Source organism: Pleurodeles waltl, chromosome 8, assembly GCF_031143425.1.
Source record: "Pleurodeles waltl isolate 20211129_DDA chromosome 8, aPleWal1.hap1.20221129, whole genome shotgun sequence".
NCBI lineage: Eukaryota > Metazoa > Chordata > Amphibia > Caudata > Salamandridae > Pleurodeles > Pleurodeles waltl.
In genome coordinates this window covers 830,520,778-830,545,991 of record NC_090447.1, presented here as the reverse complement: position 1 = coordinate 830,545,991, position 25,214 = coordinate 830,520,778, and the positions used below count along the sequence as shown (strand labels likewise).

General features: G+C 47.6%; 1 protein-coding gene across 1 annotated transcript in view; it reads left to right on the top strand.

Moving 5' to 3' along the window:
• COL4A1 (collagen type IV alpha 1 chain) overlaps positions 1–25,214 on the top strand; it is a 521,418-nt gene that overhangs the window by 482,275 nt on the left and 13,929 nt on the right. The window contains exon 48 of the mRNA XM_069205109.1: positions 20,342–20,554. Coding sequence (XP_069061210.1) covers positions 20,342–20,554 — 213 coding nt within the window. The remainder of the gene's footprint in view (positions 1–20,341; positions 20,555–25,214) is intronic.

The window sequence follows — 25,214 nt, the reverse complement described above, 5'->3', positions numbered from 1 at the left end:
TTGTGAATGATGGAAATAGCCTTTCTGCAGGGTCATCCCAAAACTTTTTGCCTTCCTCCTTCTCTTTTTCTGACCTCATTTTTGCTGGCTTTAGGACTCTGCACACTTTACCACTGCTAATCAGTGCTAAAGTGCATATGCTCTCTCACTAAACCATGGTAACATTGGCTCATACCCAATTGGTGTAGGAGGCTGGCCTGGCTTATAGTGGGTACCAGGTGGTACTTACACCTTGTGCCAGTTCCAGTTATCCCTTATTAGTAGATTAGTAGTGTTCTAGCAGCTTAGGCTGATAGGGGTAGCTATAGCAGAGCAGCTTAGGCTGAACTTGGAGACATGCAAAGCTCCTACTATACCACTTATATCATATAGGTACTATATCATGAGAAAGACAATACTCAGAGTTACTAAAAATAAAGGTACTTTATCTTAATGACAATGTGCCAAAAATATCTCAGAGGATATACTCCCTTAGGAGGTAAGAAAAATATACAAAATATACACACAAACCAAAATTAGGATGAGAGGGGACCCAGAGGACCGGTGATGCAGAAGTTTGGTGCCTGCGTTAGCAGGGGGAAGATTCCGTCAACACACAGAAGATTTCTTCTTGGCTTCCAGTGCAGGGTGAAGGCAGACAGCCCTCAGAGCATGCACCACCAGGAAACAGTTGAGAAAGCCGGCAGGATGAGGCGCTACAATGTTGCTGGTAGTCGTCTTGCTACTTTGTTGCGGTTTTGCAGGCGTCCTGGAGCAGTCAGCGGTCGATCCTTGGCAGAAGTCAAAGAGGGAAGTGCAGAGGAACTCTGGTGAGCTCTTGCATTCGTTATCTGAGGAATAGCCCAGAGGAGAGACCCTAAATAGCCAAAAAAGAGGTTTGGCTACTAAGAAAGGAGGCTTGGCTACTGAAAGAGGTAAGCACCTATCAGGAGGGGTCTCTGACGTTACCTGTTGGCACTGGCCACTCAGAGTAGTCCATTGTGCCCTAACACCTCTGAATCCAAGATGGCAGAGGTCTGGGACACACTGGAGGAGCTCTGGGCACCTCCCCTGGGAGGTGCAGGTCAGGGGAGTGGTCACTCCCCTTTCCTTTGTCCAGTTTCATGCCAGAGCAGGGCTGGGGGATCCCTGAACCGGTGTAGACTGGCTTATGCAGAGATGGGCACCCGCTGTGCCCATCAAAGCATTTCCAGAGGCTGGGGGAGGCTACTCCTCCCCAGCCCTTCACACCTATTTCCAAAGGGAGAGGGTGTAACACCCTCTCTCAGAGGAAATCCTTTGTTCTGCCTTCCTGGGACTGGGCTGCCCAGGCCCCAGGGGGGCAGAAACCTGTCTGAGGGGTTGGCAGCAGCAGCAGCTGCAGTGGAGACCCCGGAAAGGCAGTTTGGCAGTACCCGGATTCTGTGCTAGAGGCCCGGGGATGCATGGAATTTTCCCCCCATATCCAGAATGGTATTGGGGTGACAATTCCATGATCCTAGACATGTTACATGGCCATGTTCGGAGTTACCATTGTGACGCTACATATAGGTATTGACCTATATGTAGTGCACACGTGTAATGGTGTCCCCGCACTCACAAAGTCCGGGGAATTTGCCCTGAACAATGTGGGGGCACCTTGGCTAGTGCCAGGGTGCCCACACACTAAGTAACTTGGCACCTAACCTTCACCAAGTGAGGGTTAGACATATAGGTGACTTATAAGTTACTTATGTGCAGTGAAAATGGCTGTGAAATAACGTGGACGTTATTTCACTCAGGCTGCAGTGGCAGTCCTGTGTAAGAATTGTCTGAGCTCCCTATGGGTGGAAAAAGAAATGCTGCAGCCCATAGGGATCTCCTGGAACCCCAATACCCTGGGTACCTAGGTACTGTATAAAAGGGAATTATAAGGGTGTTCCAGTATGCCAATGAGAATTGGTGAAGATAGTCACTAGCCTGCAGTGACAATTGTGAAAGCAGATAGAGCATAAACACTGAGGTTCTGGTTAGCAGAGCCTCAGTGATACAGTTAGGCACTACACAGGGAACACATATATACATTATGTAATGCTATACATTATGACCACTGGGGTCCTGCCTGGGAGGATCCCAGTGACACATAGGCAAAAACAAACATACATACAGTGAAAATGGGGGTAACATGCCAGGCAAGATGGTACTTTCTTACAGACTTCCGGCGGGAAAATTAGGGAAAACAGGGAGAAGTGACCACCCCAGCTAGAACCACCCCTAAGGTGTCCAGAGCTGAGGTGACCCCCTCCCTGCAGAGTCCTCCATCTTGGTTTGGAGGACAGAGACCAATAGGGTTAGGTTTGTGTCCCCTCCCCAAAGAGAGTCGACACGAGAAGGGTGTGTCCACCCTTAGGGACAGGTGCTAATGGTTACTGCCCTCTGACCCCTGTAAAACCCTCAAATCCAGGATTTAAGGGCCTCCCTGAACCCAGCTCACCAGATTCCTGGTGACCTGACAAGAAAGAAGAAGGACTGCTAAGCTGAAACCCCAGCAGAGAAGAAGGAAGACGCAAACTGACTCAGCCATAGCCCTAACGGCCTGTCCCCTGCTTCAAAGAACCTGCAACAAGAAGGCGACGCATTCAGCAGGACCAGTGACCTCTACCAAGCTCCAGAGGACTGCTCTGCACCCCAGAGGACCAAAATCTCCTGACGACAGCGGCCCTGTCCACAAAGAAACTACACCAAGCGGCTGCAGAGTTCCCAGTATCTGTGAGTCCTGACCACTCTGCACCTGACGTCTGTGGCCGGTGACCAGGTGGCCCAACCAGCTAGAGAGAGTCCCCAGGCAATTGGGAGCAAGTACCCACCCTGGGTTGACTCTCCACCCCTCTATGACGATGCCTGCAGAGGGAATCCCTCTGACCCCTCTGACCGCAAAAGCTCCGGATGAAGATATCTGACGCCCAAAAGACTACTGCACCTGCAGCCCCCAGGCCTTGGAGAACCTCCATTGCAGCTACGTTCAGCAGGCAGCCCTCCTCCCCATCCAGCCTTTGGTTTGTCCAAGTGGACCCCCTGGACCCAGCCTGCAGCCTCTGAGCTCTGTACTGACCTCCTGGTCAACGTCTGCTGCCCACCCCAGCTCCTCTGGCTGCTGCTGATGATGCCTCTGCTTTGCCTGGGACAAACTGAGAGCCTCCTGACTCTCAGTTTGAGGTCCTCCTCCACCCGCAGGCTCATCCTTGCCCCTTATCCCTGGTGGCCTGGTGGCCATCAATAAGTAATTATCTTTTCTCTATCCCTTTCACTCTTGCATTTTACTGCCTTTTTCTCTTGTTTTCCTTTTACTTCTGTTTTTTCCATCTCTTTTTCCTTTTTTCTCTCCTGCTGTCCCTGCCTCTCTCCCATGCCGCTCTGGTCCCTGTGGCCCCAGCCCCCTCTCCCCGCAAAGCACCTTTCCCGCCCTCCCAGCTGACCAGTCCCCCCACCCCCTCCCCTTCTTAATGGTGGCTGCAGCGCAGCCACACCGCTGGCGCGCCAAAGGTGTACCAAAGGCAAGCCCATCTGCGCCCATCCGCACCCGGACTGCACCCAGCGCCAGGAACCCTGGATATCCATTAAGGCACCCCCTGGTCAGCCTCCGTTACAACAGTGAAACCCTCCACCACCTTAACACTGGATGTTTCAGCAACTGCTGCACCATCTCCCCCAAAGACACTCACTGACCTTTCACCTGCAACTTCAGCACCAGCCTCAACAAATTGAAGGTACTCTCCACACACAGATATACCAACACCCTCAACAACCCCATCAATTGCCTCCTGAACATCCGCTCCCTCCACAAACATGCAACCGAACTCTGGGATTTGATCACACCGCCCGACCGGACATCACCCTCCTTACCGAGACCTGGACCAACCCCACCTCGGGACCAGACATCGCCATTCCCGACGGATACAGCATCCTAAGGAAGGACCGTCCCTCTTGCCTGGGTGGAGGACTCGCCATCGTACACAAGTCCTCACTACATGTCAAGGCAGTCCCAGAAGAACAATGCACCACCATGGAACAGCTTCACTTCCTGGTCCACTCCAACCACAACTCCTCCATCCGCAGCACCCTTGCGTACAGGCCACCCGGGCCCCGCCCAGCCTTCATAGACGACATTGTAGACATTGCTACCCCCAGGCCCCGGCATCAGATGACTACCTCCTCCTCGGTGACCTGAATTTCCACCTCGATGCCCGCGCCAACCCAAACACCACCGCTCTAGTTGACAACCTCGCCACCTTCGGCTTCAGACAGCTGGTCTCCACACCCACACACATTGTAGGACACACACTGGAGCCCATCTTCACCTCAAGCAACCGGATCACCATCAAGACCATTCCCATCCCAGACTGGACCGACCACCACTGCATACATTTCATAATCACTGCACACAGCAGCCACACCCGCACCCCCAGGACACCCCACAGGAAATGGAACAAAATCACCAAGAAGAAACTCACCTCAACTCTCGCCAAATCCCTCCCTCCTCCCTCCGATGATGCCAACACAGCAGTGCCCAATTTCATGGCATGGATTACCAAATGCACCGACACTCTAGCCCCCCTCCGGCTGACATTGGCCAAACGTGTACTGTAGGAAGTTGGCTCTGTATATACTATTTCAAAGTGAGAACTAGTGTGCACAGAGTCCAAGGGTTCCCCTTAGAGGTAAGATAGTGGCAAAATTAGACAATTCTAATGCTCTATTTTGTGGTAGTGTGGTCGAGCAGTAGGCTTATCAGAGGGCAGTGTTAAGCATTTGTTGTACACACACAGGCAATAAATGAGGAACACACACTCAAAGACTTACTCCAGGCCAATAGATTTTTATATAGCAAAATATATTTTCTTAGTTTATTTTAAGAACCACAGGTTCAAGATTTGAAGTAAACACATAAAATGCAAGGTACTTCACACAGGTAAGTTAGGAACTTGGAATAAAAGCAATATCATATACAGTCTTTGTTAAAATGGCAATAAGCTATTTTAAAAGTGGACACAGTGCAAAAATCAACAGTTCCTGGGGGAGGTAAGTAAAGGTTAGATTGTGAGATAAGTAAGACACTTACAAGTCTCAGTTCCTGGGCATAGGCAGCCCACCATTGGGGGTTCAGGGCAACCCCAAAGTTACCACACCAGCAGCTCAGGGCCGGTCAGGTGCAGTGGTCAAAGAGGTGCCCAAAACACATAGGCGCCAATGGAGAACAGGGGTGCTCCGGTTCCAGTCTGCCATCAGGTAAGTACCCCCGTCCTCGGGGGTAGACCAGGGGGGTTTGTAGAGCACTGGGGGGGACACAAGTAGGCACACAAAACACACCCTCAGCGGCACAGGGGCGGCCGGGTGAAGTGTGCAAAGCAGGCATTGGGATTTAGATAGGAAACAATGGAGGGACCCAGCGGTCACTCTAGCGGTGCAGGCAGACACAGGGGGGGGCTTCTCGGGACAGCCTGGGGGTCGCTCCTGCACTGAAGCTCGGTTCCTTCAGGTCCTGTGGGCTGCGGGTGCAGTGCTTGGTCCAGGCGTCAAGTCCCTTGTTATAGGCAGTCGCGGTCAGGGGGAGCCTCTGGATTCTCTCTGCAGGCATCGCTGTGGAGGTCCAGGGGGGTCGTCTCGGGCTACTCACAGGGTCGCAGTCACCGGGGAGTCCTCCCTGTGGTGTTGTTTCTCTGGATCTCGAGCCAGGGGCGTCGGGTGCAGAGTGTGAAGTCTCACGCTTCCGGCGGGAAGAGTGAGTTCTTTGGAAGTTGCTTCTTTGTTGCAAAGATGTAGCTGTTTTTGAGCAGAGCCGCTGCTCACGGGAGTTTCTTGGTCCTGGGGGGTCAGGACAGTCGTCTTAGGCTTCAGAGGTCACTGTTCCCTTTTGGATGTGTCGCTGGTTGCAGGTTTTCGACTCTGGAGATAGGCCAGAAGGGCTGGGGCTAAAGCAGTTGTCGTCGTCCGTCGTCTCTGCAGGCTTGTAGGTCAGCAGTCCTTCTTTGTAGTTCAGGTTGCAGAAATCTGATTTCCTGGGTTCTGGGGTGCCCCTAAATACTAGATTTAGGGGTGTGTTTAGGTCTTGGAGGGCAGTAGCCAGAGAGTGGCTACACCCTCTTTGTGGCTCCTCCCTGTGGGGAGGGGGGCACATCCCTAATCCTATTGGGGAAGTCCTCCAAAATTAAGATGGAGGATTTCTAAAGGCAGGGGTCACCTCAGCTCAGGGCACCTTAGGGGCTGTCCTGACTGGTGGGTGACTCCTCCTTGTGTTTCTCCTCCAGCCTTGCCGCTAAATGTGGGGGCAGTGGCCGGAGGGGTGGGCATCTCCGCTAGCTGGGATGCCCTGGGGCGCTGTAACAAAGGGGGTGAGCCTTTGAGGCTCACTGCCAGGTGTTACAGTTCCTGCAGGGGGAGGGCTGAAGCACCTCCACCCAGTGCAGGCTTTGTTCCTGGCCACAGAGTGACAAAGGCACTCTCCCCATGTGGCCAGCAACTCGTCTGGTTGTGGCAGGCTGGCAGAAACTGGTCAGCCCCACACTAGAAGTCGGGTTGGTATTCAGGGGGCATCTCTAAGATGCCCTCTGGGTGCATGTTACCATAAATTGCACACTGTCATCAGTGTGCATTTATTGTGCTGAGAAGTTTGATACTGAACTTCCCAGATTTCAGTGTAGCCATTATGGAACTGTGGAGTTCGTGTTTGACAAACTCCCAGACCATATATTCTTATGGCTACCCTGCACTTACAATGTCTAAGGTTTTGCTTAGACACTGTCGGGGCATAGTGCTCATGCACATATGCCCTCACCTGTAGACTTGCTGCAGCCCTTAGAGACCTTCCCTGGCATCAGGGCCCTTGGTACCAGGGGTACCAGTTACAAGGGACTTATCTGAGTGCCGGGGCTGTGCCAATTGTGGAAGCAAAGGTACAGTTTAGGGAAAGAACACTGGTGCTGGGGCCTGGTTCGAAGGGTCCCAGCACACTTTCAATCAAAACTTAGCATCAGCAAAGGCAAAGAGTTAGGGGGTAACCATGCCAAGGAGGCATTTCCTTACATGTACCTAAGAAAGCCAAAGAATCAAAGCGCTCCTGTGGACGCTTAGACAAAAAATGGAGGAACAGCCAAACCAGTGAAGACCATGCCTCCTTCAAAGCTGCAACCACCACCCACCATCGAAACATCAAGTACGCAAGGAAGGATGCACTCTGGGATCACATCAACTCCTCCACACACAACTCTAAGGAGCTCTTCTAATTCATCGACAAGTTCACAAATTCTCCCTCTGAAGCCACCAGCATCTCCCCATCACAGGACCTCTGCGACAAGCTCAGCACCTTTTTCCACTGCAAGCTCCAGGACATCTACGACAGCTTCCTCCCGGAAAGACCTGGTACCAGAACCTGCAACCGACCCACCCCCCTAGAAACCACCCAGACCATCCACAGCTGGTCCACGCTCACCATGGAGGAAACAGTCAGCATCATGAATAGTACCCACTGTGGAGCCCCCACGGACCCCTGCCCGCATGTCATATACATCAGAGCCAGCACATCCATCGCCCTGAGCTCCGAAACACGATGAACTGCTCCATCAACACTGGCACCTTCCCCAAGGACTGGAAACACACCAAAATATGCCTTCTCCTGAAGAAACCCTCGGCCGACCCACCAGAACCAAATAATTTCCGGCCCATCTTGCTGCTACCCTACCCCGCCAAAGAAAGCAATCAACACACAACTACGGAATTTCATGGAGGCCATCAACCCCCTGGACAGCTCCCTGTCCAGTTTCCACAACAACCACAGCACAGAGACAGCCCTCATGGCAGCTACCAATGGCATCCGATCACTCCTAGACCGCGGCCACACCGCAGCGCTCATACACCTTGACCTATCAGTAGCCTTTGACACGGTCTCCCACAGCACTCTACGCACCAGACTCCACGGCACAGGAATCTGCGGAAGAGCCCTGGAATGGATCCACTCCTTGATCTCCGGGAGAACTCAGAGGGTCAGACTCCCGCCCTACACATGCAGACCCACAGGAGTCAACTGCGGAGTCACCCAAGGATTCCCACTGAGCCCCACACATGGCCCCTCTCACAGCCATCGTCAGAAGCCACGGAATGAACATTGTGTCATATGCCAATGACACACAACTCATTTCCCTCATCAAAGACCTGGACACAGCCAAAAGGAACTTCCACTCAGGAATGGAAACGTTGCCGCATGGATGAGAGAAAGCTGCCTCAAACTCAACTCCGACAAGACTGAGCTCATCATCTTCGGAAATGCCACCTAAGCTTGGGACGACTCCTGGTGGCCCACAACCCTTAGCACCTCCCCCCGCACCAACTGCCAACTGAGCATGCCCGCAACCTAGACATCATCCTCTACTTCTCCCTATCCATGACTCGCCAGGTAAACACAGTCGCCTCCTCCTGCTGGCACACACTCCGCAAACTTCAGAAAATCGTCAGATGGATCCAGCAGACTGCCACAGGACAGTCACCCAAGTCTTAGTCACAAGGAAGCTCAACTACGGCAACGCCCTCTAAGCGGCACCTCGACTAGAAACTTTAAAAAACTATAACTCATCAAGAATGCCGCCTCTAGACTCATCCTGGACCTATCACGCCGAGAACATAACTCCTAACACCTGAGGACCCTCCACTGGCTCCTGGTCGAGAAACGAATCACCTTCAAGCTACTCACTAACACGTACAAGGCCATACACAATGCAGGACCAGCCTACCTGAACCACTGTGTCTCCTTCCACACCCCCGCCAGATCCCTCCGCTCCACCCAGCTGGCCCCGGCCACTATCCGTTGCATTTGTAAAACCACCGTCAAAAAACGATCCTTCACCTACATCGCAGCAAAGAGCTGGAACAACCTCCCTCTGCACCTCAGACAAAGCCCATCACTCACCATCTTCAGGAAGAACCTCAAGACGTGGCTCTTCGGATAAGGCCCCCTCCTCCCTATCCCTGCGCCTTGAGACCCTCACGGGTGAGAAGCTGCGCTTTACAAAAACTGATTGATTGATTGAGTGCCCCCGTGCCCCCTCATAGACCGGCATTGGAAACCTAATGCCTTGTTTGCACCTTGCACCCGGCTGCCCCAGTGCTGCTGAGGGTGCATGTTTGGTGCTGACATATGTCCCCCCAGTGCTCCTCTAAACCCCCCAGGTCTGCCCCCTCAAAGTCGCGGGTACTTACGTGCAGGCAGGCCTGATTCTGAGTGCCCCCAGTCTCCATAGGAGCCTATAGGAAGCTGGCCTGGTGTGTGGTGGGTACCCAAGGTACTTACACTTTATACAAGGTCCAGGTATCCCCTCTTAGTGAAGTGTAGGCAGTGTCTAGAAGCCAGGCTCTCTTGAGGTAGCTGTGGATGAGCAGCCAAGGCTTATCTAGGAAACATGCAAGCTCATGCAATACCACTGTAGTCACACAGTACTTACACACACGAAAGAAAACACTCAGGGCCTCATTACGACTTCGGCGGTCTTTTATGAAGACCACAAAGCTGCTGCAGGCAACAGACTGCCAGTGCTGACGGTCTGTTGCCCGCCATATTAGGAGTCTTCGGAGGACTTCTGCCCCATTCTGGGGATTCCTGTCGCCAGGTGCGTGACCGCCAGGGTTTTCATGGCGGGGTGACCACCACAGAAAGCCTGGCGGTCTGTAGCCCCGTAATCCGGGCGGCAGGCTGAGGCCTGCCGCCAGGTTAGAGGTGTACATCGCTGGCCGCATTGGTGCGCCCGCACCGGCAGGCCAGGTGGCTTTGTGGAGGTTTGGCGGCAGCCAAGCCCCACAAATCGTGATGTGGCGGTCTTTACCGCCGGGTCTGCGGAAGTAAGACTGCCACGGCGAGGCTGGCGACTTATGACTGCCAGCCTCGGAATGAGGGCCTCAGTTGTACAAAAATAAAGGTACTTTTTTTTGGAACAAATCACCACAAAATACTAAACAGGTAACCCACCCTTAGGAGGTAAGTAATGCACTAAATATATACACTAATCGTAAAAAGGCATAGAAAAGGTTAGAAAACAGTGCAAACAGCAATATCCAATGGGGGACACTAGGGGGAGCACAAGCCATATACTACAAAAATAGAATATGAGCAAGGTACCCTCAGCTAGGTAAGTAAAATGTATAGAGGGGAGATGCGAGTACTAGAAAATCACAGAGATAAGTAACACAGTACCCCCCTAGCGACTGGGAATGCAGGAGTAAAACACAGGATTTCCCCCAAACACCCCAAAAGGAGGAAAAGAAGAAAAAGAAGACACCCAGACAAGCCTACAAGAAAACCAGCTGTGGATTCCTGAAGAAAAAAGACCTGGGAAGAGAGGGGACCAAGTCCAAGAGTTACAGTGGATTCCAGGGGGAGTAGGAGCTACTACCCACCCAGCTGTGGATGCAGGAGTTGGTCTACAGTGATGAAGAACAGGTCAGCACTGCAGCCCTGGAGCCGGAGAAGAGTTCCTGATGGATGCAGATGAAGTCCCATGCTGGAAGTAAGATTGCAGATGGGTGTCGGTGCAGGAATTCCACTAACAAGCCTTGGCAAAGGCAAACTTGCAGTTAGTGGAAAAAAATGTACTGCCAAGGACTTGCCCAGGAGGACTCGACCAAGGAGGGGGTGTCACAGGGAACCCTCAGCATCGCAGAGAGTCCACAGGAGCAGATGCAGCACCCACAGGAGTCCCACAGGACGGGGACACAGGAGTCACAGAAGAAGCCCATGCAGCACTACAAAAGAGGAACCCACGCTGCAGGAGAACCACGCAGGAGGCTGTGCTTTGCAGGATGGAGTGCTGGGGCTGGTGCTACACGTCATCTGAAGATCCCTTTGAGGAGATGCAAACTAGCCTTGGCAGCTGCAAGAGACGCGGTGCCCGGGGGGTACTATCCTGCGTGGGAAGGCAAAGGCTTACCTCCACCAAAGTTGGACAGCTGGCAGAGGGGACCAAAAGGTCTACTCTGGACCACCACCCATGATGCAGGATCCATGCAGCTTAGCAGGAGAGGGGATCCACGCAGCCGGTCATCATTTGTTGTAGGTGCCTGCAGTTACAGGGAAGTGACTCCTTCACCCCAAGGGAGATTCCTTCTTCTTCTTGAGGATGCAAGGCCGGGGAAATATCGCAAAGCTGGCAGGAGACATGTGACTCAAAGTTGCAGAAGAGTCCTCTTTGTTGTAGCAGCATTTGTTGGTTCCTGGAGATTCCAGTCACAGTTCCAGTGGCCAGAAGTCAAAGCAGAGGTTGCAGAGGAGTCCTGCTGAAGTCTTGCAAGCCGAATCTGAGGACCCATCCAAGACAGAGACCCTAAGTAGCCCTGAAAGGTTGATTGGTCACCTAACCAGGTAAGCACCTATCAGGAGGGGGCTCTAACGCTCTGACGTCACCTTCCTGGCCTGGCCACCCAGATGCTCCCAGAGTTACCTGCCAATCTTGGAAACAAGATGGTACAACCCAGGGACCCTGTGGAGGAGCTCTGGGCACCACCCCTGGGGTGGAGATGGACAGGGGAGAAGTCACTCCCCTTTCCATTTCCAGTTTCATGCCAGAGCAGGGCCTGGGGGTACCTGAACCAGTGTGGACTGGTTTATCCATGGAGGGCACCAAATGTGCCCTCTAAAGCAAACCAGTGGTTTGGGGAGGCTACTCCTTCCAAGCCAGTCACACCTATTTCAAAAGGGAGTGGGTGTTACCTCCCTCTTCCAAAGGAAATCCTGTGTTCTGCCTTCCTGGGCTTGATCAGATCAAGCATCAGGAAGGCAGAAACCTGTCTCAGGGGTGGCAGCAGCTGGGCTGCCCAGAAAACTCTTTAAGACTGGTGGTAGCAATTCTGGGAGTCCTCTAAGAAGCCCCCAGGGTGCATGGAATCATACTTCCAATACTTGTAACAGTATTGGGGTATGATTCTGACATGTTTGATACCAAACATGCCAAGGTTCGGAGTTACCATTATGTAGCTGGACATAGGTAGTGGCATATGTCCAGTACATGCGTAAAATGGCATCCCCCCCCCACTCACAAAGTCCAGGAAAATGGACCTCGAGTTTGTGGGGGAACCTCTGCTAGTTCAGGGGTGCCTCACACACAGATACCTGCACCCTGCCCTCTGGGCTGAGAGGGCCTGCTATAGGGGTGACTTATAGTGACCTGGTGTAGTAACCTGTAGTGAAAGCAGGTGCATGCACTCATTTCACCCAGGCTGCAATGTCAGGCCTGCAGAACTCTTTGCATGTGCTCCCTATGGGTGGCAGAATAACTGCTGCAGCCTATAGGGATCCCCTGGAATCCCAATGCCCTAGGTACCTAGGTACCATATACTAGGGAATTACAAGGGGGGGCCAGTATGCCAATTGTGTGTAGAAAAGGTTAGTAGCAACCAAATTTAGAGGAGAGAACATAATCACTGGGGTCCTGGTTATCAGGATCCTAGTGAACACAGTCAAGCACACTGACAACAGGCAGAAAATGGGGGTAACCCTGCCAAGAAGGAGAGTACTTTCCTATAGAGCCCATGTTAACATTTCCTCAACTTTGACCTAGTTTCTGGTGGTGGGTGGTTGGGGTTAACTCACCCTGTGGACTTCCTAACTCCTGGAGACTACAAATGTAAGTCAATTACTTACCTGTAAATCGTACTAACTTTTCTTCCCCCCAGGAACTGTTTCTGAAAATTGAAGTCAACTTTTAAAACAGATAATTGCCAATATTTAAAAAACTGTATCATTTATCGATTTCAAACAAAGTACTGTTGATATGTGTGTGAAATACAAACCTATTGAAGTACTTACCTGCAACTTGAATCTTGTGGTTCTATAAATAAATTCTGAAAATATATTTTTGCTAAATCATTGAGTGTGTGCTTCTTCCATTGTTTGTGTGCGTACAACAAATACTTTGCACTACCCTCTGATAAGCCTAACTGCTCTACCACACTACCACAAAAGAGAGCATTAGTATTATCTACTTTAGCCTCTGTTAAGCCTCTGAGGAACCCCTGGACTCGATGCGCACCTTATCTCATTTTGATATAGTATATACAGAGCCAGGTTCCTACAATCTGCACCTAAGACGACGATATTTTTGTAAAAAATATATTTATGAGACAAAATTTATGTCAAATGCTGTTTCGTTTGATGATAATCGGACATACAGCTGTGGTGCTATCTATGTACTAAGGTGCCATCAGGTCGGTTGTTGTGAAACTACACCACTGCAACACCTGAGAGATAGGGGGCTTCTCCTTGTGGTTTCACTGCATCTCAAAATGCACCACAGCCTGGGGCTGGGATATTTAAAACATAGAAGTTCTTCAGAGGGATCACGGTGTCTATATGGCTGCTCAAAAAACTTAATAGCACCATTGGGGAGACACCCTCCCCCTTCTCTCAGCTCTTTTCTATATTTGTCTTCACACTAGGCCCCTTGTTGAATTCCCTTTGTCTACTTCACACTTATGTTTCCTCCTCTGATACCTACAAAGACAGACGTACATTTTTTACCTTTGTGCTTTAGTACATTGGCCCATATTTATACTTTTTTAGCGCCGCATTTGCGTCATTTTTTTACGAAAAATAGGCGCAAACTTACAAAATACAGTTGTATTTTGTAAGTTTGCGCTGCTTTTGCGTCAGAAAATGACGCAAATGCAGCACTAAAAAAGTATAAATATGGGCCACAATTTCCTACTAGTTCCTATTTTACATGTTTCTTATCTTTCGGTTACATTGTAAAAAAGGTTGTGACCTCTAGTCTATGCTCTATGTACAGATCACTAAAACCTATCATGAGTCAAGCTGTACTATAAGGTAATGCAAAAATAAATTAAGATACAAAAGTAAAGATGTGCCCCCTACACATATTATGTATTGTGTAACATTTTGAGAATTTATGGCCAAGGAGTCCAAGTCATTGGTTGGTAGCATGTCAAAAGATATTAGAGAACTAATGTGCCTTTTTAGACTTTAAGCCCTATGTCTCTTCAGATAAACTATGTAAAGAGTTTCAAAAATGTAAGGAAGGACTAGAGACTAGCGAACTCTAATATTACTTTGTCTCTGCAGACATGGTATGAAAGATCATTGTGTGATCTTTGCGATAATATACAGACATCATTCTAATAATGATGAGTTTTACAATGGAGCAGGATGGAAAGATTTACGAAGTGTGTAGTTTGCAAGTGGCACTTTAGTACTCTAGTGCTTATGTTATTGAAATATCTGTTCGTTTCGTCCCTCAAAATTCCACAAATGTTCTTCAGACAAAAGTGATTCTAGTTGCCTAATTTCTCCTGCCGCTTTCGTTAAATACCATAACACATTTACTCTCCTGGCCATGTGATAATTATCGGCTGCTGACTATCACTAGTAGCTGACCATTGTGGCCTACCTTTTGTATGTCCTTCTCCTTCTCAAAGTGCCAGTGGTAGAGAGTTTGTTAAGAAGTGTCCTTTTAACCAGGTAACCTCAGGGTGCAGTGTTCCTAACAGCTCAGCCTTGTTTTTTTTTTAAATACCTTCATTCCACTCCATAAATGTTTGATTATATTAATGGGATCTAATGGACAACAGTACCACAATAAAACTGAAGTGTCCCTCTGTCTTAAGGAAAATAATTGTTTAAATTCCATGCATGCTTTCAAGGATAAAGATGTGCTTGGCTATTAGAATGTTTTCTGAATATAAATATGCTCTAGAGCATTCCTACTTGACACTCCGGCCTCAAACTATTGTTCAAGTTTTTTTTCATCCTATCCACCACACAAACATATTCTATCCCGGATCTTTGGATGTCCCTAAATAATTTAGAGCAAGAAGATAATTCCTCATATCTCAGTGGAGCTTCAGGGATCCACTCGTAATCCCTGATAAATCTGAGGGTGGAGCTACAATGGACAAATCCAGGCTGCTTGTCATGAAGCAGTTAGTTTTAAGAGTTCTTTTCTTATACTGCTTCAAGTGATTAGTGAAGTGTAACTACTGTGATTGCATTAATTTTAATCACTTTTGCTCAACTGTGTGTACCTACTCTGCATTCCATTCCATCACTTTTGATCAACTGTGTCAGAACAGATGGAAATCAACCATATGCTAACAAGCCTTCATTCTCTCCTCAAAGGAAGTGCTTACTATAAACAGGTAGGTCACGTTTCCTCTAAAAAGAAACATCAGCAGCCTGAGATGCTCATATGACTAGTGTTTGGGACCATTAAGAAAGCGCCTCACAACCATGAGTTCTTAAACCACAAAACAATGGTTCATGACAACAATGTTCAACCCTTTTCACTTGATGGACTCGTACTCTGAAAAATGTATTGGTTTCTTGAAGAACTGACCACTGCTGTGGCCAATCGTACATCTTGCAGTTCTCTTAAACTCTTCCTCAATATTCTATATACCCTTTCTGAATACAAAAAATCCCCAAATATGGCCTAATTCACACATTTTAGGGCCCAATTCATAAAGCTTTTTCTGAGAGTATAGTGTTGCACTTCCAACGTACATGTAACTGACAAATTGTGTTCTTTATTGACTGGGGATTTAGTTAGCCTGGTCCAGTAACAGCCATAATCCATGGCAGGGTGAGCCATAAAAAGTCACTAACTTAAAGATGGCTAACTTTGGGTAGGTTGGCACAAACAGCAGTGAGGCTTAACTTAGAGGCAATGTGTAAAGTATTTTAGTAGCACACAAACAGAAATAAAGTGAAAACAGAACCCAAGAAAAACCCCACCCCAATGTAGAAAAATAGATGAAAATGTATTCATTATTTGACACCAAGAAAACAAAAATCCAATTGGTAAAAACGGAGTTATGAGTTTTTTAAGTTTTTAGTAAAAACTAGCACCTAAAAGATCAAAGTACCAATCGCTGAAATCTAGTCTCGCAAGACTGAGGTAAAGTCGAAAAATATGGCCAACCGCAATGTAGGGTGGGTGGAATACGAGAAGTGGATTGAGCCCAGTCGGTGCTTACCTTTCAAGAAAAACATTCTGAGAAGGCAAAGGTCAGTGGGACAAACCTGCAGACGGTGTCAGAGGAAGGAGTGTTGTTGCTGGGGAACATTTCTAAGTTCGGACTTAGTCACTTTTATGGAAGCCGAAAATCTCAAGCAGGTCGAGACAAGAGGATGTAGCTGACAAGAGTGCAAGGAGAGCAGCTGTCCCTTTGGCAAAGGACAGCTGAACAGGATGTGCTGCTGCGTAAAATAATGTAGCTTGAGCTACCACTCAGGCTGACCGGCAATGCATGTCGGACGGATTGACGAGCAGGTTGGTCCTGATTTTCCCTCAGTTCTCAGGGCAGTTTTTAGCAAATAAATTTCTAACTCCCATGTTTTGGACTTTAGCTATCTTGTCACTCCACCACCACCACCATGGGTCCAGGACTGAAGGGCCACCACTTGGGGGAGGGCGGTGGTTAGGACTCACTCAGGCTGGGTCCAGGTGCAGGTCCATGATAGAGGAGCCTGATATGTACCTGTGGGTCTGAACAGGAGGCCAGCAAACAGGCTCTTCGAGTCATTCTGGTAGTCCTGGTTTCAGGTGATGAAGCAGTGCTCAAGCAGCAGGGCAGGCCTCTGAGGTTTCAAGGCATGAGCCAACCAGCAAACCAGTCCTTCCAGGTGCAGCAAAGCAGTCTTGTGGAGTGCACAGCGGTCAAAGACGCGGGCAGTCCAGTGAGAGTCCTTCCGCAGGTCCAGAAACTGAGCTGAAGAGTGTGTCTGAGGGCCCTATTATTAGATCTGGTGCCTTCTTTGATGTGGATGAAGCTTCTACAGGTTTCTCTTTGATGTGCTTTGAATTTGCTGACCCCACTGCCCTGACTCCAAGCTGGCTGCAGAGACATGCAGTGGTGACATGACTTTTGTGTGAAGGCACAGCACAGGCTTTTCAGTTGTAAGTGGGTATTTGCCCACCTCCACCACCCATTCTGTAACCAGATATCCCATTTTGGCAGCACACCTAGGGGCATATTTATACTCTGTTTGCACCGAATGAGCATCATTTTTTTTACTCTAATTCGGTGCAAAACTAACTCCATATTTATACTTTGGTGCTAGACACGTATAGCACCAAATTTATGGAGTTAAAGTCATTTTTTGGAAGTGGAAACCTACCTTGCCTTAATGAGATGCAAGGTAGGCGTTCCCGTGCAAAAAATGACTCTATGGCCTTAACGCCATATTTATACTCCTGTTCAAAAATGGTGCACGGGAGGGAGGAGGGGTCAAAAAATGGTGCAAAGCTTGCTTTGCCCTGTTTTTTAACTCTTGGGTCAGGGCAGGCATTATGGGACCTGTGGGCCTATTTCCAGGGTGGAACACCATGGAATAAGCCCGCTGGTGTCCTCCCCAGACCCCAGGGGCACCCCCACCCACACCAGAGGAACGGCAGAGGATGGGGGGCTCCATCCCAGGTAAGTACAGATAAGTACAGGCAAGTATTGCATTTTATTTTTTAAAGAGCCATAGGGGGCACTGTAATGGGCCCCCATACATGGCACAGGGTGCAATGGCCATGCCCAGGGGACCCTTGTCCCCTGTGCTGGCCATTGGGGTGGTGGGCATGACTCCTGCCTTTTCTAAGGCAGGAGTCATGTGGCATGGTAGGTTTAGCACCATAAAATGACGCTAATCTGGTTAGAATCATTTTTTTTACTCTAACCTGCCTAAAGTCATTTTTTGGTGCTAAACCCCCTTCTTCTATACCGCCAGCCCCACCCATCTAAAGTCATTTTTTTTTTACTCTAGCCTACCCTTTGCACCGGCTTGCACCATTCCATAAATATGGTGCCCAGCTGGTGCACAGAAATGGTGCAAGCCGGTGCTAAGCGTTTTGGTGCAAAACTGCTTTAGTGCAGTTTTGCACCAAAAAGTATAAATAAGGGCCCTAATCCCTCTGTTGTGTGACTCTGGGAGGAATTCACAAAGTCCTAAGTGTGAACTACACACAATCATGTGACCCAGGGGAGGCTTCAGGTACCAAATGGCAAAGGCAGGAAAATGCCAACTTTCAAAAAGTAGCATTTTCAAAATTGTATTTTTAAAGTAGGACTTTACCATTAAAGAGGGTTTTCAATTACAATTTCATGGATACCAAGCAGTGAAATGCTTATCTGTCACCAACCAAAAGTTATCACTTCTTAAATGTAATAGGGAAACCCAATGTTGTCCTATTGGACAGGTAGACCTTACATTAGTGAAAACGAATTTACGAGTTTTCCACTACCAGGATATGTAAAACTTTAAATTAAATGTCCATCATTTTAATTACAATAGACCCTGCCTTATGGGCTACCAAGTGCCTACCTTTGAGTGACTTATATGCAATGAAAGGGAGTTTAAGACTTGGCAAGGGTGTTATATTGGCAAGCTGAATTGACAGTTTTGAACTGCATTCACGCTGCAAGGTCAGTCCTAGGGCATGTTCTAATGGGCCACGTCAGTGGGTGGCATAATAAATGCTGAAGGCCCACTAGCAGCATTTCATTTACAGGCCCTGGGCATATGATATACCACATTACAAGAGACTTATAAGTTAATTAAATATGCCAATCTGTTGCAAGCCAATTCTACCATGGTTAAGGGAGTGAGCACCAGCACTTTACCACTGGTTAGAAGTGGTAATGTGCATAGAGTCCTAATGCCAATAACAATGAATTTCAGCAAAAAAGGGAGGGAAACAGGCAAGAAAGTTAGCAATGCCCTGGAAGGACAGGGCAATGCCAGACTTGAAGCACAGGATAAGGGAGTACTTGAGGTGGGCCAAGGGGCCGTCAGAAGCCATCACATAGGTCTGGGTGTTAAGTGGTATGGGCCCCATTGGTGTACTATCGGATGTGTATGTTATGAAACTGGAGGCCAAAAATGAGGAGAGACCTCCCTGAAAAGAGAATCAAGTTCTGCCAAACACCATTCCCTGCATTAATCCTGGCACACACGGCCACAATAAACACCACTAATGGAAACATGCCATTAACTCCAGAGATGTAATAGGTACGATGAGGAACCCCGGCGTATAGGAGGGGTCTCCACCATGAGACACAATTGACAGCAGCAAACATATACTGGGGCTCAAAACCCCAGGTACACATGGCACAGGGAGGATCAGGTCTCATGCTGCTGGAAGTATGAAATATCATTTGAAATTACTGTGAGCCTCTACTATAAACTGATCTTTTAGGTTCTCTGGTTGAAGACAGAAGGAGGGGACTTTTGATGAACTTCCAGAGAGAGGCTGACCTGGCACGTGTGACTCCAGCATTGATATATCAGAATGAGATTGTGTTGATCGCTTTATTGCTTAATGTTTAAAACTCAGAAAAGAAGTGTCAAAAAAGCAGGCAAGAAGTTTGGCGGAAGACCACCCGAAGGCCGACAGGTCTGACAATAACGTGCTCCTAATCCACATCCATATTTAATACTGTAAAAGAGGCTTTGTAAATCTGGCCCATCGGTGTTTTTAGTGGCGTTTGCAACGCCATACTTGCAGACAGGAGATAAAAAGACAGAAAAGGGTTAAATGGTTCCTTTTCCAGAAAGGTTTGCCGGTTGGCCAGGAAGACTTAAGGACTGTGCAATGCAGGTGAGAGGGAATAGCAGCAAGAAATAGGCAGTGGTAATCTGGCTGGAGTTAGGAATATGTCAGGGATATTCACCTGTGAAATCTGCTGAAAGCCTGCTGCAGTACGATTCATTTGACTCACCCTAGGGAAAAATAGTTCCTGACATAGTAGATATTATTCACTGCTGGTCTTCCTCTTTGTACTTTTCTGTCATCTCAATCTACTTTAATTAACATATGTTATTATTACCTAATGCAGTTATAATTAATTTGTTGATCTCTAAATGTTGAAAGGTCTAAATTGTCCGTGCTGGGACCCAAACCTGTGATCTGCGGATAAAACACATTAATTACACAGCAAAGAGTGTGCAATTCAGTGATTTTGTCTGCTTCCCATATTCAGAACACCTCAGTCGTTGGTACCTCTACGGGTTATATAATGACTTAACACCGCAACAGGATGTTAATGATTTTGAATGTTTGCATTGTTGCAACCTCCTCACACCAGCCCCTCAGCAAAAAGTCTATACTTTGGGAGGAGAGGGTGCTTGTATGAGAATGTCAATCAAAGGGAAGGCGATGGGAACCCAAGAGGTGGTGCCTGAATGGCCTAAACACAGTAAAATGAATTGTTTCTTAGTATTAAAATACATGGACAACACTTGTAGTATATGTGGTAACGTCCCTCATATATTAAGCACCTGGCTTCCAGATGTTGCCGGTACATTTTGTTCACAACTATGACCTCATATGTGTTTTCCTTTTCACAGGCCCAAGAGGATATCCAGGACCCCCAGGCCCTGACGGTTTACCAGGACCTATTGGTAGCCCAGGTCCACCATCTATGGCTCATGGCTTCCTCGTGACCAGACACAGCCAAACCACAGAAGAACCTCTGTGCCCCTTCGGAATGAGAATGATCTATTCTGGATACTCTCTGCTCTATGTGCAGGGCAATGAGAGGTCACATGGCCAAGACTTGGGTAAGAACACACACAAGCATTGGCAACGCTAACAGGCTTTGGAGAGCATGCAGTGTTGATTGATTTATATATTGTTTTGCAATCGTATGCAAAGTGCAAAAACAAATGGCAAACAAATAAAAAATATATCAATGAGGACATGTGAAGCAGCATCTCAAGAACACCAGCCCTATACATTTATTTCCTTGCCCTGTCCTTAAGAAGCAAAGGTGGGATACGTTATCAAAAGTGTGATATCACTGGATTCTATGGAGTGGTGATGTCACTTCTGTTAACCAAGTTATTTTGTGGAGCTGACCCCGATGAGCACAACAATCCATGGGCCAAAGAAAATCAATAGAACAGGTAGCTATGGTCAGCTCGAAATATTATTGTATTAAAAACACCATAGAACCGAAAAAATTAAGAAAAGGTCTGTCACAATAATCAACATTAGCTGCTGATAAGCAGCAGTAGTAGCATAACTTGACTCAGTTTTATGTTATTCATTCTCATTTGAATATTAATAACTTTATTTTAGGATCCTTAGGTTTTTTATCATCATCGTTGTGATGCCACGTGCTTATATGAAATAAAACAAAATCCAGTACTGCACTCAGAACCAAGTGGCTACAGATGACTGGCATTGTTGCCACACAGGTTCCGTGTTTTATTTTGGTCACTTTCATTCATCCAATTATCAAGCCCAACTTTCTCATTAATGCTAGAAAAAACACACTCTGTGGCTCCAATCAAGAACTTGCTGATGAATGCAGGGGTAGTGGTTTCGGTGGTAATACCATCAAATGCAACCATTACTGCCATATTTAGCTGATGTCCGTAAAAATTGGGAATAGCTGCTGGTGATCGTGGTATTGTTTGCATTTTGACTAGCAGCAAAAGTCTTGTGTTGAAAGTATTTCTGGCAATTCATGAGAGGTGTGAGGCAATGCCATTGACTCGCTTTGTAATTACCTCAATAGTGTTAAAGCAGCAGAAAAGAAAAAATATCCAGTGACTTTATTGTTAATTCTTGAGACCCCCAGTCTGTCTTCTACCTTTAAAAAAGGAGTGAGGGGAAAGGTAGCGATCAGTTGCGGCAATCCATTTACTGTGGGAATGGAGGTAGCAGGTCCGCTCCAGATCCTATAGGTAAGTGGAAACGTTGTGGTATGTGAGAAGGGGAAGGCATTACGATGAGGATATTGGGTCTTTTGGTTCCTTTATTTAGTTGAAACAGTTGACTACTGTTTCTCAACTTGCTGTCCCCCCAAAAGCTTACACTCCATTAAAACGTGTAATGAATAATGTGTTCACTCTTGAGATATTAATTTAGCATGGAAAGCTGAAAGCAAGATGTCCCACTTTGTTTTCAACTCTATCTGCACTGAAAAACAGAGCACCGCCCTCTCCCTGATACCTTCACCCTACCTTTCACCTCTCCTTTACCCCTTAGTACACATTCCTCTTTGGAAACTCAAACTGATCCTTCTCCCTAAAGATATCCTTTTGCTTAAAGTGACCGATGTCTGTCCTTCTTGTACTCTCACACGTATGGAAATAAGCACACAGATTTATAAGCATTACATTATTAATGAGTGAAGCTAATGAATGGATGGCTAAAAAGGCCAGCAGTAAAACACTGGAGATTCTATTCTCAAAGGATTTGCTGTTACTTACGCTTAGAGTACTCCTTGCTTAGTAAGGAATTCAGTAAGTAAACCAGGAGTACCTAAGAAATAAGGCACTTACCTAATGGCAATCTTTGTTATATGATCCAGAGTCTTTACAAGCCACAACTCAATTCATTCATACTCAGTAGTCTTGAACCCTCAAGTGAAATACATGTTGTAAATTTGTACATGTGGGCAAACTAGAAAATCTTATTTGCACTCATTTGAAAAAGTAACTTTTGCAACTTCGCTAATTGCATGTATTTTTGCCTAACTCTCCTGGTACAGCCTCAGTTTTGTCCTTCAAAAAATATTGGCGGATACTATAAAGCATTAGAGAAATCTGATGCACTGTATTGGGCCTGATTCACAAATGTTGTGATATACATGAATTCCAAAAGTAAGCCAGAATTAATCCTGGCTTATTCCAGAGATCTAGTTCTAACTCGGGAGCACTACAAAAGCACATTTCGCCCACTTACAGTTAAATTATTGTAAATTGATCTCATTCAAATGTAGCATATGGTAAATTTTCTATGGATGATCTCCTTGTTTTTGTTAAACTTGTTTTATTTGGATTTTAAGTCAAAGGCGAACGGTCACATAAGGCAGGTATCACGTTAGAATGTCGTCTCCCTATTGCACATTCTCCAGCAGTCAATCAGTCACAGTATGCTCCCAGTTACGTATTCTCTGCAGTTATCCCATGTGCTCCTAGGTATGCGTGTGTTCACCAGCAGGCATCCCATTAGAATATATGCTCCTAGTTGTGCAATCCCTGTCAGCCATCCTGTCATAATGTACGCTTCCAGTTTTTCGAATTCTCTGCAGCTATCCTAATAGGTTGCTATCCTATTAGGATAATCCTATATGCTCCCATTTACGCTTTCACTGGAAGACGTACTGTAGGAAAATGCCTCCCATGGCATGGTTACCCCCTAACTTTTTGCCTTTTTTTGATGCAAGTTATGATTGAAAGTGTGCTGGGACACTGCTAACGAGGCCCCAGCACCAGTGTTCTTTCCCTAAATTGTACCTTTGTTCCCACAATTGGCACAGCCCTGGCACACAGATAAGTCCCTTGTAACTGGTACCCCTAGTACCAAGGGCCCTGTGGCCAGGGAAGGTCTCTAAGTGCTGCTGCATGTATTATGCGACCCTGGGGACCCCTCACTCAGCACATGTACACTGCCTCACAGCTTGTGTGTGCTGGTGGGGAGAAAATGACTAAGTCGAGATGGCACTCCCCTCAGAGTGCCATGCCCTTAACCCACTGCCTGTGGCATATGTAAGTCACCCCTCTAGTAGGCTTTACAGCCCTAAGGCAGGGTGCACTATACCACAGGTGAGGGCATAGTTGCATGAGCACTATGCCCCAACAGTGTCTAAGCCAAATCTTAGACATTGTAAGTGCAGGGTAGCCATAAAGAGTATATGGTCTGGGACTTTGTCAAACACAAACTCCACAGTTCCATAATGGCTACACTAAAATCTGGGAAGTTTGCTATCAAACTTCTCAGCACAATAAATCCACACTGATGCCAGTGTGGGATTTATTGAAAAATGCACACAGAGGGCATCTTATAGATGCCCTCTGTATACCAGTCCAATTCCTAGTGTTAGGCTGACCAGTTCCTGCCAGCCTGCCACAACCAGATGGGTTTCTGGCCACATGGGGTGTGTGACTTTGTCACTCTGTGGCCAGGAACAAAGCCTGCACTGGGTGGAGGTGCTTCTCACCTCGCCTTGCAGGAACTGTAACACCTGGTGATGAGCCTCAAAGGCCCATGCCTTGTTGTTACAGCGCCCCAGGGCATCCCAGCTGGTGGAGATGCCCGCACCCCCGGACACATCCCCCACTTTTGTGCAAAAAAGGTGTCCAGAGATACGGCACTCGCTGCACCTACATTAGGTGAAAGACTATCTACAGCGATACAGCACTTGCTGCACCTACTTAGGGTGAATCATTTTTGGAGAAATTCTCGCTATTTATATTTAAATGACTGCATTTACCATGATGCCTTGGGGCTATTTTCCGCTTGAATGCAAGGCAGTGTGCTCCCTTTTTCTTTTTGGATGTCTAAATGACGGCTCCCGTGAGCCTCTTGCTGACGAGCACTGGTGATGCACCTGTGCGCCTACTGAGTGGTACAAAAACCTGTGAAGACGTTTGGCGGCATTTCAAGTGACCCCTTCAGTTATATACGCTCTCTGCTGATGACGGCCGAAAGCCAGAAACATGTGTCCAGAGATACGGCACTCGCTGCACCTACATTAGGTGAAAGACAATCTACAGCGATACGGCACTTGCTGCACCTACTTAGGGTGAATAATTTTTGGAAAAATTCTCGCTATTTATATTTAAATGACTGCATTTACCATGATGCCTTGGGGCTATTTTCCACTTGAATGCAAGGCAGTGTGCTCCCTTTTTCTTTTTGGATGTCTAAATGACGGCTCCTGTGAGCCTCTTGCTGACGAGCACTGGCGATGCACCTGTGCGCCTACTGAGTGGTACAAAAACCTGTGAAGACGTTTGGCGGCATTTCAAGTGACCCCTTCAGTTATATACGCTCTCTGCTGATGACGGCCGAAAGCCAGAAACACGTGTCCAGAGATACGGCACTGGCTGCACCTACATTAGGTGAAAGACTATCTACAGCGATACGGCACTTGCTGCACCTACTTAGGGTGAATAATTTTTGGAAAAATTCTCGCTATTTATATTTAAATGACTGCATTTACCATGATGCCTTGGGGCTATTTTCCGCTTGAATGCAAGGCAGTGTGCTCCCTTTTTCTTTTTGGATGTCTAAATGACGGCTCCCGTGAGCCTCTTGCTGACGAGCACTGGCGATGCACCTGTGCGCCTACTGAGTGGTACAAAAACCTGTGAAGACGTTTGGCGGCATTTCAAGTGACCCCTTCAGTTATAAATGCTCTCTGCTGATGACGACCGAAAGCCAGAAACACGTGTCCAGAGATACGGCACTGGCTGCACCTACATT